At 42.4% G+C, this 13,629-nt stretch overlaps 1 protein-coding gene and 1 long non-coding RNA gene across 2 annotated transcripts; one reads left to right on the forward strand and one right to left on the reverse strand.

The window, feature by feature from the left end:
• The first annotated feature begins 261 nt into the window (after window positions 1-261).
• On the forward strand, window positions 262-2,301 carry LOC116676603 (uncharacterized). Its single transcript, XR_004328782.1, has 3 exons — window positions 262-352; window positions 682-715; window positions 2,257-2,301. It is a non-coding gene; the product is annotated as an uncharacterized LOC116676603 (long non-coding RNA).
• A 5,113-nt stretch (window positions 2,302-7,414) lies between these two features.
• Window positions 7,415-8,911, reverse strand: LOC116676600 (nuclear factor 7, brain-like). Its single transcript, XM_032507597.1, is given in 1 exon segment — window positions 7,415-8,911. A coding segment is annotated over 1 exon segment (1,395 nt). The 5' UTR covers window positions 8,846-8,911; the 3' UTR covers window positions 7,415-7,450.
• Window positions 8,912-13,629: the final 4,718 nt, after the last annotated feature.

Below are 13,629 nucleotides of genomic sequence, written 5' to 3' on the forward strand. Positions count from 1 at the left end.
GCCTGGTGCACCGACCCTTTTTACCAACTTCAAACTAGGAAAAGTAGATTTAAACACGCCCTGAACACATCTGCACCGGGCGCTCAGATCGTTAAAATAGGACCTGAGGAGTTGTTTTGTTGGTATTCTGGCCAAAGATTTCAGTTACTGAACATTTGGTGCATTACTAGTCTACATTATAGCTTAAATCATGTGTGTGTGTGTGTGTGTGTGTGTGTGTGTGTCTGTGTCTGTCTGTCTGTCTGTCTGTCTGTCGAACAAAAGCCTTCAACATGCACCTGGCTGTCCGGCTGCTTATCTTCACTCTGCAGACTGTTCTCTTCATCATAGTAACGTCCATCGTCCTCAAAAGGTAACTTTGAAATCTGCTGAGTCATGGTCCCGTAGTTAGCCCGCTGAGTCATGGTCTTGTATTTAGCCCGCTGAGTCATGGTCCTGTATTAATTCCTCAGAAGGAGAACATTTCCACATAAATCTGAAACATGAGAGTTCGTAGAGTTGTTCATTTTGCATTTTCTCAAACTGATCTATTATGCGTCTCTACTGCGTTGGACTTGCTATCTTACATATGTATTTTATTTCATCTGAAGTCACTTTGTAACTCGAGTTTGTGTCATTGATGTTTCTCAAAAAAGTAGCATGTAGATTCTACTCTAACTATTTCTACGTCCTTCTTCACAGGACGTGCATTTGCAAGAAAAAGATGACGTTGTAGGTGAGTCCCTAAACATCCTTTACTGGTATTATTATTATATATGTACACAGTTTGGTCTGATAGTCCGATTGGTTTGTGTCGGTGTGGACTCTTATTAAAGGGCCCACATTATGAAAGAAATCCTCTTTTGTCTGTGTTAACTTGTTTTATATTGTTTGTATGAGAATGCTGTTGCTGCAGTTTAAGAATAATAGTGTTACAGCGTTACAAGTACTTTGTGTTAGTGCAACTGGAGCAAAATGGTAAAATGTACAAGAGGTATTTTGATCATTTGTTTGAGAGCTTGTTCAGTGTCTGAATAGCTGGTGACAGCAGGTGCCAGGTGCAGTCGTTAACGGATTACAGATCAAAGAGATGACATCACAGAGATGAAAGGCTCCCTATTGGTCCTTAGTAACCAGGCAACCATACTCTGTATGTCTATCTGTCTCCCTCTCTCTCAGACACCACACACACACACACACACACACACACACACACACACACACACACACACACACACACACACACACACACACACGTCTTAAATAGGTTTTAAAAAGTTATATCTCTGAAGGGTTAAGACAATTATTTGTTATTGTTTTATTGATATTTGGATGTTTACCAAGTAGGAGGCACACTGATAAAATTTCTGCGGAATTTTCTAGTTTAATATTTAACCCTTTGACATTTTTAACCCTTTGACACAACATCTTTACAGTATTTTGTGCATTTGACAAACTGAACTGAACTAATAAATGTGTGAAGCGCCGTTAGAACTCAGCGCCTTCATGACTTCCTGTTAAACATGCAGCCGTTGAGAATAAATTAATTTTGACAGAAACAGGAAGTTGGTCTTAATGACCAGAAATTATTTCAGAGTTAATCTTTAATTCTTAAAATAACAAGACAGCACTCTACTCGTGTGTGTGTGTCCACGTCTCTGTTCTTTTTAAATCAAGACCTTTTTTATATAGTTAATTTCTTATTCCGCACTCTAACTTTTATTCTCGTATTTTTATATGTTGAAGGACTCTTTAAAGGTGCAGTACGTGTTTTTATATGTTAAAGAAAGGTACAGTACGTATTTTTATATGCTCCTTAAAGGTGCAGTACGTAGGATGTGAAGATCCAGGACTTAGCCCAAAAATGTGAACGTCAACAACTCCTAAGCCCCCCCCCCCCCCCCACAAGCGAGAATAAATGCGTGTGCATGAGCAGTGATTGACACACAGTTAGACCCCCCCCCCTTCCCTCCCGGCCCTGATTGGTGCATCTGAACAGGGAGCGGTTGATTTTTGCAGATCCCACTGCAGGCTGAAGGTGTACACAACCACCTCTCCACAGGCTGTAGGTGGCGCCAGAGGAGCCGACCTGCTTCATGTGGTTCTCCTGGAACACAGGCTCAGTTCCAGCAGATATGACAGGGAGTTAGTTTTCTAATCCTTACGTACTGCACCTTTAATGTGAAGCTCTCTGAATCGCGTTGTTCTGGAACGTTCTGGAGAAGTTAAGCTGCTTCCTTCCGACCTTTCTGTGTCTGAGCTCTGCTTCGGTTTCAGCCTCCAGACGTCGTGGCGGAGCCGAGACGTCCAGAGGAACCAGGCACGGTGTCGTCGTATCTTCATCTGGAACAACTTGGTTTTTCAGTTGTTTTTTTCCTTCAATTCTTTTTGTTTTTGTCATTTTTTTAAATTATTATTATCTTAAACTTTTGTCACTTTTCTTGATGTTTTTCAACCTTTTTCCCCCAATGTGTTTTTTTAGTTTTTTCCAATTCTTTGTCACTTTTCTTGATTTTTGTCACTTTTTTGTCATTTTTTCATATTCTATCACTCTTCTTAATATTGTTTTGTCAGTTTTTTTTGTTTGACTTTCTAATTTTTTTCTCACTTTTCTTGATTTTTTTTTTTCTTCACTTTTTGATTTTTCTCACTTTTCTCGATGTTTTCAACCTTTTTCCCCAATGTGTTTTTTTTTTTTTCAATTCTTTGTCACTTTTCTTGATTTTTGTCATCTTTTCATATTCTATCACTTTTCTTAATATTGTTTTGACAGTTTTTTTGTTTTTTTTTCTAATTTTTTTTTTCTTTTTTTGTATTTTGTCACTGTTTCAACCTTTTTTTACCAACTTTGTTTTTTTTTTGTTTTTTTCCAATTCCAATGTCACTTTTCTTGATTATTTTTTTGTCAGTTTTTTAATGTTTGAATTTCTTAATTTTTTTTTTGACTTTTTTGTAATTTTTGACTTTCATCTTCTGTCATTGTTATATTTTTTTTTAACTTTTGTCAATTTTCTTGGTTTCTTTTCTTTTTTTAAATTTTTTGTCTTTGACACTTCATGTTTTTCAACCTTTTCCAACTTTGTTTTTCAATTCTTTGTCACTTTTCGTAATTTATTTCTTGATTTTTTTTTTTGGTCACTTTTTTCACTTTTGATTTTTTTCAACCTTTTTCCCAACTTAGTTTTTTCAGTTTTTTTCCAATTCTTTTGTCACTTTTTCCAAATGTTTTTCTGCGTTTTTTTGACGTTTTTGTATCTGCTCTGATATTCATCTCTGGACCTTTTATCTCTGTTTTTGCTTCAATTCTTTAAGAAGTTATAATATTTCTATCTGATGAAAGGATGAAGACGTCAACATTTTTTAAGAAGCTCTACAGATTTATCATTTAACGTGCACATCCTTTTAAGCCTTTGTGTGACATTTTATGACGCATTTTATTCTACAATGTCATTAATATAATATAAAAACAGTCCCTTTGTAATCTGATAAAATACTTTTATTTGTTGCTTTTTTAAAGGTTTTGTTATTCATATATTTGTCACTTTTTAGGAAAACAATTTTTTGCTTCTTTGTTTTTGTGGCTTTATTTTTTAATTTCTTTTGAGAATTAGACAAACGCTTAAATTATAACTTTCTTATACTTATACTCTTTACTGGTTTTGGTTGAACGTGTAAACTAAATAAAAAGGAAAGAAAAGCCGATGGACTGTTTGCCGTGGTAATTTCATTGGTACGCAACAAAATGGCGGTTGTTGTTGGTTGTCAAGATGACAATATACAGCTCGGAAGATGTTCTCAGGGTTGCAGGGAGAGCAGACCGCCAACGTTAGACCAGTGGACCGCCAACGTTAGACCAGCTCCAGCAGACCGCCAACGTTAGACCAGCTCCAGCAGACCGCCAACGTTAGACCAGTGGACCGCCAACGTTAGACCAGCTCCAGCAGACCGCCAACGTTAGCACAACAAACAAAGCAGTTAATCAGAGAAATAAAACAATTCATTAGAAATGTAACCGTAGCAAGCATCTCACTAACATTATCCACATTCATATTTAGACAAAACCAACGATACATCAGCTACAAAAAAGCCTAAAAGTTGGAAGTTACAACAGAAGGATAACGAAGCGTTGTCATGGAGATGATACACCAGCTAGTCAGGTTTCAGGGCCCTGCAGACCGACTCGCTGCAAGAGGTTTCAAATCTTTGGTCTGAACTGGGCTGAAGTTTAAGTTGAAACAGTATTGATAAAATAAAAAAGACAAAAACAACCAACAGGTTAGATGTACATGAAAACTGTATTCTTAATTAAAAACAATCGAAAGAAAACTAGACATATCTTTGTAATAATGAGACAGCAGTAGGATACGTGCAGATTAAAATGTTAAATCCAGTGACTTTTCTCTTTAAGAAAAACCAAATGAATATAATCATCTTCTTAACTGCTCTGTTCCACTGTCACACACACATTTCCAGGTGATATTTTGACTTTATTAGCAGTTAAAATGAATGGAAACATGGTCTCAGTAAAGGTGTGTGTGAAGGTGTGTATGTGTGTGTTAGTATCAGCATCAGAGAACGACAGCTCTCCTCTGTTCCAGTCCAGAGTCACTCTGATCTTCTGGACCTTCTTCTGCACTACGACATCAGTGCGTGGAGCTGGTGGTGAGCCCACTGCATATTTAGCTTTATGGAACAATATGATCCATAATCCAGTCTGTATGCTTCCCTTCCTCTGGACAGACTCCTGAGAGCAGCTGTGGATCCTCCAGCGGGGGGGGGGGGGGGGGGGGGGCTGCTGGACTCTTCCCACTGCAGCCTTGTAGTTGATCAGTGATTTTAAACATATTGCATTATCGGTGATATATTGCAGTTTATAACCTTTTTTCAAAATGTTCCCCATTTGTAACAACGTCCCCAAAAGGAAAGTTATCAACATCTGTTTTATCTAAAAAGAAACATTTCTCTGTTTGTTCATCTCACTTCAATTTCACAGCTGAAAAATGTGAAAAACTGACCAACACATACAGTGGTGTGAAAAAGTGTTTGCCCCCTTCCTCATTTCCTGTTCCTTTGCATGTTTGTCACACTTAAGTGTTTCGGAACATCAAACCAATTTAAACAATAGTCAAGGACAACACAAGTAAACACAAAATGCAATTTGTAAATGAAGGTGTTTATTATTAAAGGTGAAAAAAAATCCTAACCATCATGGCCCTGTGTGAAAAAGTGATTGCCCCCCTTGTTAAAACATACTATAACTGTGGTTGTCCACACCTGAGTTCAATTTCTCTAGCCACACCCAGGCCTGATTATTGCCACACCTGTTCACAATCAAGGCATCACTTAAATAGGAGCTGCTTGACACAGTAAGGTCCACCAGAAGATCCTTAAAAGCTACACATCATGCCGAGACCCAAAGACATTCAGGAACAATTGAGAAAGAAAGTATTTGAGATCTATCAGTTTGGAAAGGGTTATAAAGCCATTTCCAAAGCTTTGGGAATCCAGCGAACCACAGTGAGAGCCGTTATCCACAAATGGCGAAGACATGGAACAGTGGTGAACCTTCCCAGGAGTGGCCGGCCGCCCAAAATTACCCCAAGAGCGCAGCGACGACTCATCCAAGAGGTCACAAAAGACCCCACAACAACGTCCAAAGAACTGCAGGCCTCACTTGCCTCAGTTAAGGTCAGCGTTCATGCCTCCACCATCAGGAAAAGACTGGGCAAAAATGGCCTGCATGGCAGAGTTCCAAGGAGAAAACCACTGCTGAGCAAAAAGAACATCAAAGCTCGTCTCAATTTCTCCACAACACATCTTGATGATCCCCAAGACTTTTGGGACAACATTCTGTGGACCGATGAGACAAAAGTGGAACTCTTTGGAAGGTGTGTGTCCAAGTATATCTGGCGTAGAAGGAACACTGCATTTCATAAAAAAACATTATACCAACAGTAAAATATGGTGGTGGTAGTGTGATGGTCTGGGGCTGTTTTGCTGCTTCAGGACCTGGAAGACTTGCCGTGATAAAAGGAACTATGAATTCTGCTGTCTACCAAGAGATCCTGAAGGAGAATGTCCGACCATCTGTTTGTGTACTCAATCTGAAACGAACTTGGGTTCTGCAGCAGGACAATGATCCTAAACACACCAGCAAGTCCACCACCGAATGGCTGAAGAAAAACAAAATGAAGACTTTGGAGTGGCCTAGCCAAAGTCCTGACCTGAATCCTATTGAGATGTTGTGGTATGACCTTAAAAAGGCCGTTCATGCTCGAAAACCCTCTAATGTAACTGAATTAGGACAATTCTGCAAAGATGAGTGGGCCAAAATTCCTCCAGGACGCTGTGAAAGCCTCATTGCACGTTATCGCAAACGCTTGGTGTCAGTTGTTGCTGCTAAGGGGGGCCCAACCAGTTATTAGGTTTAGGGGGCAATCACTTTTTCACACAGGGCCATGAAGGTTTGGATTTTTTTTCACCTTTAATAATAAACACCTTCCTTTACAAATTGCATTCTGTGTTTACTTGTGTTGTCCTTGACTATTGTTTAAATTGGTTTGATGTTCCGAAACACTTAAGTGTGACAAACATGCAAAGGAACAGGAAATGAGGAAGGGGGCAAACACTTTTTCACTCCACTGTATAATAAAAGATCCATACTTGGTGTATTACTAGTTTCTACATCAGAATCAGCTTTATTCGCCAGCTATGAGGACACATACGAGGAATCCTACTTTGGAATTTCGTTGCTCCAAATGTGATTACACATCCAAAACAACATAGTCTTTACTAAGGACATAACAACAGCAAATCAGGTTTTTTTTTGTGAAAAAAAAAATACATTTTTGACTATTTGATTGTATGAGTTTGACAATCGAGTAGTGTGGACTTCACCGGAAAATAAGAAAATAAACAGAGGTACGGATTAACAACTTTCATGCATTTCTTTCACATCAGTCAGATTCATTGTGTTCCCTCGGAAGGAATCACTGCACATGGGGGGGGCACTATTAATGACATTTTGAACATGTTAAGAGGCTAAAAACACATTTAAAACTTGCCCTGTTGAAGCCTGTTGGGTGCTAACTGTAGCAGGAGGCTAACTCGGTGTAGACAGCTCTGATTGGTTAGTTTTTCTCTCTACTGACAGACCTCCACATGTACAAACAACCGAGCTACGTGTTGAAATAGAACAGAATACTCCTTTAAAGTATGTCTTGGAAATGGCCAAAATAACGCTATTTTCGAACTTTCAATTCAAAATGGCGAACTTATTGTTGTGTACCAAGTTTTGTTGGTCTACGTTAAACGAAACTCCATTTGTTTTTATTTTACATTTTCACCAGACTTGAGTACGGTGAGTGTTTGAATATGTTAAGCCCTTCAAAATAGAAATTAATTTGCAGGATAAAGAATAATAATTCCTTCAGTTTCAATAGAGCCCTAAATCTAATCATCCTCTTCATCTCTAACTGTTCTGTTTCACTGTCACACACACCTTCACTGGTGATATCTTCAGTGGGACTTCATCCCCAGTGATCATGAATGGAAACATCTTCTCAGTGAAAGTGTGTGTGAAGGTGTGTATGTGTGTGTTAGTATCAGCATCAGAGAACGACAGCTCTCCTCTGTTCCAGTCCAGAGTCACTCTGATCCTCTGGACCTTCTTCTGCAGTATGAGATCATTGAGGGAAGCTAGTGCTGACTGTGCTGAGTATTTACCTTGATGGAACATTATTATCCATAACCCAGACCGTGGGTCTCTCTTCCTCTGGACAGACTCTGCTAACACACCTAGTACCCAGAATGTACTGTCTCCAATCTCGACATCCCAGCTGTGAGTCCCTGAGTTAAAGCCCTCAGAGCCCAGGACAATGGGGTATCTATCAAACCTCTCTGGATTATCAGGAAACTGCTGTTCCTCTCCTCGTCTCACACTGGTCAGGTCTCCAGACAGGATGAGACATGGATGAGCAGTGTTTGGATCCAGAATCACAGGGATGTAGGAGACCATGTCCTTCATCTTGGTCCAGATGTTGAAGCCCAGGTTGCCCAGGTGTTGGGCCTCGTCTATCAGAGCTCCTGAGAGCTGCTGTGGATCCTCCAGCAGGGGGCGCTGCTGGACTCTTCCCACTGCAGCCTTGTAGTTGATCAGGAATGAGACATCTTCAGCTCTCAGCTGCTCCTCTGTGGCTCTGACTGAGTCTGAAAGAGCTGCTATCTCTCTGCTCAGAGCCTCCATCTTCTCCTTCATCCTCTGACTCTTCTGCTCCTCTTCCTCCCTCAGTGCAGCCAGCCTGGCCTCCTCTTCCTCTTCCAGAAACTGGTGAAGCTTCTTAAACTGATCCTTAATCTGCGTCTCTGTGCGTCGGGCCTGGACCTTTATGTGTCCTGCTGTCTGATCAAACTTCACTTTAACTTGTTCAAAACCCTTTAACTTCTCCTTTAAGGTCTCCAGAGTCTCCTGAAGCTCCTTCCTGTGTTGTCGTGCAGCTTCATCGACGGGTCTGATTCTGTGGTTGGAGTGTGTTTCTGAATGCAGACAGACGACACACACCGGCTGCTGATGGTCCAGACAGAAGAGTTTGAGTTTCTCAGAGTGCAGACTGCAGAGAGCCTCTGAAGGTCTCTGATCTCTCTCCAGTAAGAAGGCCTCACACAGGTTCTTCAACACCAGGTTACAAGGTGGTTTGGGACTTGAAGACGTCGCCTTACAGACTGGACACTCTCAAGCTTGTTTCTCTGTCCACCAGGTCTGCAGACAGACTTTACAGAAGCTGTGGCTACATGACAGAACAACAGGATCCCTAAAGACATCGTGACAGACCGGACAGCAGAGATCCTCCTCTGATCTGGAAGCCATTTGGTCTCAGAGTGAAGCTGAAAACACAGCAGACAGAAAGAACAGTCAGTCATGGTGCAACGTTTAGATTTTTGTCCTTTATTTTATTTTTTGATTAATGGGTGCTAGGCAGGTCCCTCTACTGGCTTTTAAGATGGTCTCAGTTCAGTTGCATTGTACGCCATTCTTTGTTTTTATTCTAAGAATATATATATGCATGCGTCTGTGCCTCCACCAGTTTGGGACGGACATCTGACCCACTTGACCATGCAGACATGGACAAAGACAGACCTTTGTGTGACTTTTGGATGTTCATGTGAAAGATATGCCAACTAAGTAACATGGAACAACATTTCACAGATTAAAAAGGTGTTTTTCATTATTGTAATGTTACAAACATGATGAATGTAATATCACAAGAGGTAATGCTAATCCTCCGTTACCCTCCTCCTATCAGACCATAGAGCATGTTAACCTCCTCCTATCAGACCATAGAGCATGTTAACCTCCTCCTATCAGACCATAGAGCATGTTAACCTCCTCCTATCAGACCATAGAGCATGTTACCCTCCTCCTATCAGACCATAGAGCATGTTAACCTCCTCCTATCAGACCATAGAGCATGTTACCCTCCTCCTATCAGACCATAGAGCATGTTAACCTCCTCCTATCAGACCATAGAGCATGTTAACCTCCTCCTATCAGACCATAGAGCATGTTACCCTCCTCCTATCAGACCATAGAGCATGTTACCCTCCTCCTATCAGACCATAGAGCATGTTGACCTCCTCCTATCAGACCATAGAGCATGTTAACCTCCTCCTATCAGACCATAGAGCATGTTACCCTCCTCCTATCGGACCATAGAGCATGTTACCCTCCTCCTATCGGACCATAGAGCATGTTACCCTCCTCCTATCAGACCATAGAGCATGTTCCCCTCCTCCTATCAGACCATAGAGCATGTTACCCTCCTCCTATAGACCATAGAGCATGTTACCCTCCTCCTATCGACCATAGAGCATGTTACCCTCCTCCTATCGGACCATAGAGCATGTTAACCTCCTCCTATCGGACCATAGAGCATGTTAACCTCCTCCTATCAGACCATAGAGCATGTTCCCCTCCTCCTATCAGACCATAGAGCATGTTACCCTCCTCCTATGAGACCATAGAGCATGTTACTCCTCCTATCAGACCATAGAGCATGTTACCTCCTCCTATCGGACCATAGAGCATGTTACCCTCCTCCTATCAGACCATAGAGCATGTTACCCTCCTCCTATCAGACCATAGAGCATGTTACCCTCCTCCTATCAGACCATAGAGCATGTTAACCTCCTCCTATCAGACCATAGAGCATGTTACCCTCCTCCTATCAGACCATAGAGCATGTTACCCTCCTCCTATCAGACCATAGAGCATGTTACCCTCCTCCTATCAGACCATAGAGCATGTTACCCTCCTCCTATCAGACCATAGAGCATGTTACCTCCTCCTATCGGACCATAGAGCATGTTAACCTCCTCCTATCAGACCATAGAGCATGTTACCCTCCTCCTATGAGACCATAGAGCATGTTACTCTCCTCCTATCAGACCATAGAGCATGTTACCCTCCTCCTATCAGACATAGAGCATGTTACTCCTCCTATCAGACCATAGAGCATGTTACCTCCTCCTATCGGACCATAGAGCATGTTACCCTCCTCCTATCAGACCATAGAGCATGTTACCCTCCTCCTATCAGACCATAGAGCATGTTACCCTCCTCCTATCAGACCATAGAGCATGTTAACCTCCTCCTATCAGACCATAGAGCATGTTAACCTCCTCCTATCAGACCATAGAGCATGTTACCCTCCTCCTATCAGACCATAGAGCATGTTACCCTCCTCCTATCAGACCATAGAGCATGTTACCCTCCTCCTATCAGACCATAGAGCATGTTACCTCCTCCTATCGGACCATAGAGCATGTTAACCTCCTCCTATCAGACCATAGAGCATGTTACCTCCTCCTATCAGACCATAGAGCATGTTAACCTCCTCCTATCAGACCATAGAGCATGTTACCTCCTCCTATCAGACCATAGAGCATGTTAACCTCCTCCTATCAGACCATAGAGCATGTTACCCTCCTCCTATCAGACCATAGAGTATGTACCCTCCTCCTATCAGACCATAGAGCATGTTACCCTCCTCCTATCAGACCATAGAGCATGTTACCCTCCTCCTATCAGACCATAGAGCATGTTACCCTCCTCCTATCAGACCATAGAGCATGTTACCCTCCTCCTATCAGACCATAGAGCATGTTACCTCCTCCTATCACACCATAGAGCATGTTAACCTCCTCCTATCAGACCATAGAGCATGTTAACCTCCTCCTATCAGACCATAGAGCATGTTAACCTCCTCCTATCAGACCATAGAGCATGTTAACCTCCTCCTATCAGACCATAGAGCATGTTACCCTCCTCCTATCAGACCATAGAGCATGTTAACCTCCTCCTATCGGACCATAGAGCATGTTACCCTCCTCCTATCGGACCATAGAGCATGTTAACCTCCTCCTATCAGACCATAGAGCATGTTAACCTCCTCCTATCAGACCATAGAGCATGTTCCCCTCCTCCTATCAGACCATAGAGCATGTTAACCTCCTCCTATCAGACCATAGAGCATGTTAACCTCCTCCTATCGGACCATAGAGCATGTTACCCTCCTCCTATCAGACCATAGAGCATGTTAACCTCCTCCTATCAGACCATAGAGCATGTTAACCTCCTATCAGACCATAGAGCATGTTAACCTCCTATCAGACCATAGAGCATGTTAACCTCCTCCTATCAGACCATAGAGCATGTTAACCTCCTCCTATCAGACCATAGAGCATGTTACCCTCCTATCAGACCATAGAGCATGTTACCCTCCTCCTATCAGACCATAGAGCATGTTAACCTCCTCCTATCAGACCATAGAGCATGTTACCCTCCTCCTATCAGACCATAGAGCATGTTAACCTCCTCCTATCAGACCATAGAGCATGTTACCCTCCTCCTATCAGACCATAGAGCATGTTACCCTCCTATCAGACCATAGAGCATGTTAACCTCCTCCTATCAGACCATAGAGCATGTTAACCTCCTCCTATCAGACCATAGAGCATGTTAACCTCCTCCTATCAGACCATAGAGCATGTTACCCTCCTCCTATCAGACCATAGAGCATGTTAACCTCCTCCTATCAGACCATAGAGCATGTTAACCTCCTATCAGACCATAGAGCTGTTAACCTCTCCTATCAGACCATAGAGCATGTTAACCTCCTCCTATCAGACCATAGAGCATGTTACCCTCCTATCAGACCATAGAGCATGTTACCCTCCTCCTATCAGACCATAGAGCATGTCAACCTCCTCCTATCAGACCATAGAGCATGTTAACCTCCTCCTATCAGACCATAGAGCATGTTAACCTCCTCCTATCAGACCATAGAGCATGTTACCCTCCTCCTATCAGACCATAGAGCATGTTACCCTCCTATCAGACCATAGAGCATGTTACCCTCCTCCTATCAGACCATAGAGCATGTTACCCTCATATCAGACCATAGAGCATGTTACCCTCCTCCTATCAGACCATAGAGCATGTTACCCTCCTCCTATCAGACCATAGAGCATGTTACCCTCCTCCTATCAGACCATAGAGCATGTTACCCTCCTCCTATCAGACCATAGAGCATGTTGACCTCCTCCTATCAGACCATAGAGCATGTTGACCTCCTCCTATCAGACAAATATCTCCCTGTTATTTCCATTTATCACAGGGTTAAAGCCCATAAATGAGTTTTTATGGTCAAATGTAAACTTCATTAGCGGTTACATTTTTTTGATTATTAACGAGGGTTTTTAATTTAAAGGTTTGACTGCATGCTTATTCAGTAGACCAGTTAGTGTTCTCCACAATCCCAGACTTTCATATTTCATGCTTGTTTACATGAGAAGCAAAACAGGCTGTAACGGCATATGGCTGAAACTGTATGTATCATCCCCCCCCCCCCCCCATGCTGTTTAAACACACAACCAAATACACAAACACACTGTATATACACACACACACAACACAACCAAATACACAAAAACACTGTATATACACACACACACACAACACAACCAAATACACAAAAACACTGTATGTACACACAACACAACCAAATACACAAACGCACAACACACAAAAAACGAAAACAAATGCAAAAAACCCCAAATGCTGCATCAGATTCCACAACGGGAGTTCTCCAGACCTCTAGAAGGAGCACTGAGAGGAAACAGCTGATCTTCAACCCCATGGGGGGGGATTCGGGACCCCCTCCTCAGCCTGCCACCTTCAACGACCCTCATCAACAATGAGCCCACCAGCCCCCCCCCCCCCCTCCCCCCGCTCATCAGTAGTTCACCCCCTCCCCCCTCCCTGAGACTCTTTCTTATTTGCACTATGTCCACTACACTGTCCCCAAAGACAAAGAAACAACGTCTCCGTTCACACACGTCACAACGTTTAATTCAGTTTTTACCCGGAACCAAAATAAAAGAAACCTTCAAGGAAATGAAGAAGTTAGTTAGAACTTACGGACCGATCCAGTCCGGGATCCAGTCCTGGATCCAGTCCGGGTTTCTGCTGGTCCCTAGCCGAATGGCGGGTTACCTGAAGCAGCTGAGGAGTCGGTCTGAAGAGGTCCGGGAGTCTGGAGTCCGGGACCTGGGTCAGCAGGTCTCACTGGTCGGATGGAGACCAACTTTTAA

Source organism: Etheostoma spectabile, unplaced genomic scaffold, assembly GCF_008692095.1.
Source record: "Etheostoma spectabile isolate EspeVRDwgs_2016 unplaced genomic scaffold, UIUC_Espe_1.0 scaffold00003479, whole genome shotgun sequence".
Lineage (NCBI taxonomy): Eukaryota > Metazoa > Chordata > Actinopteri > Perciformes > Percidae > Etheostoma > Etheostoma spectabile.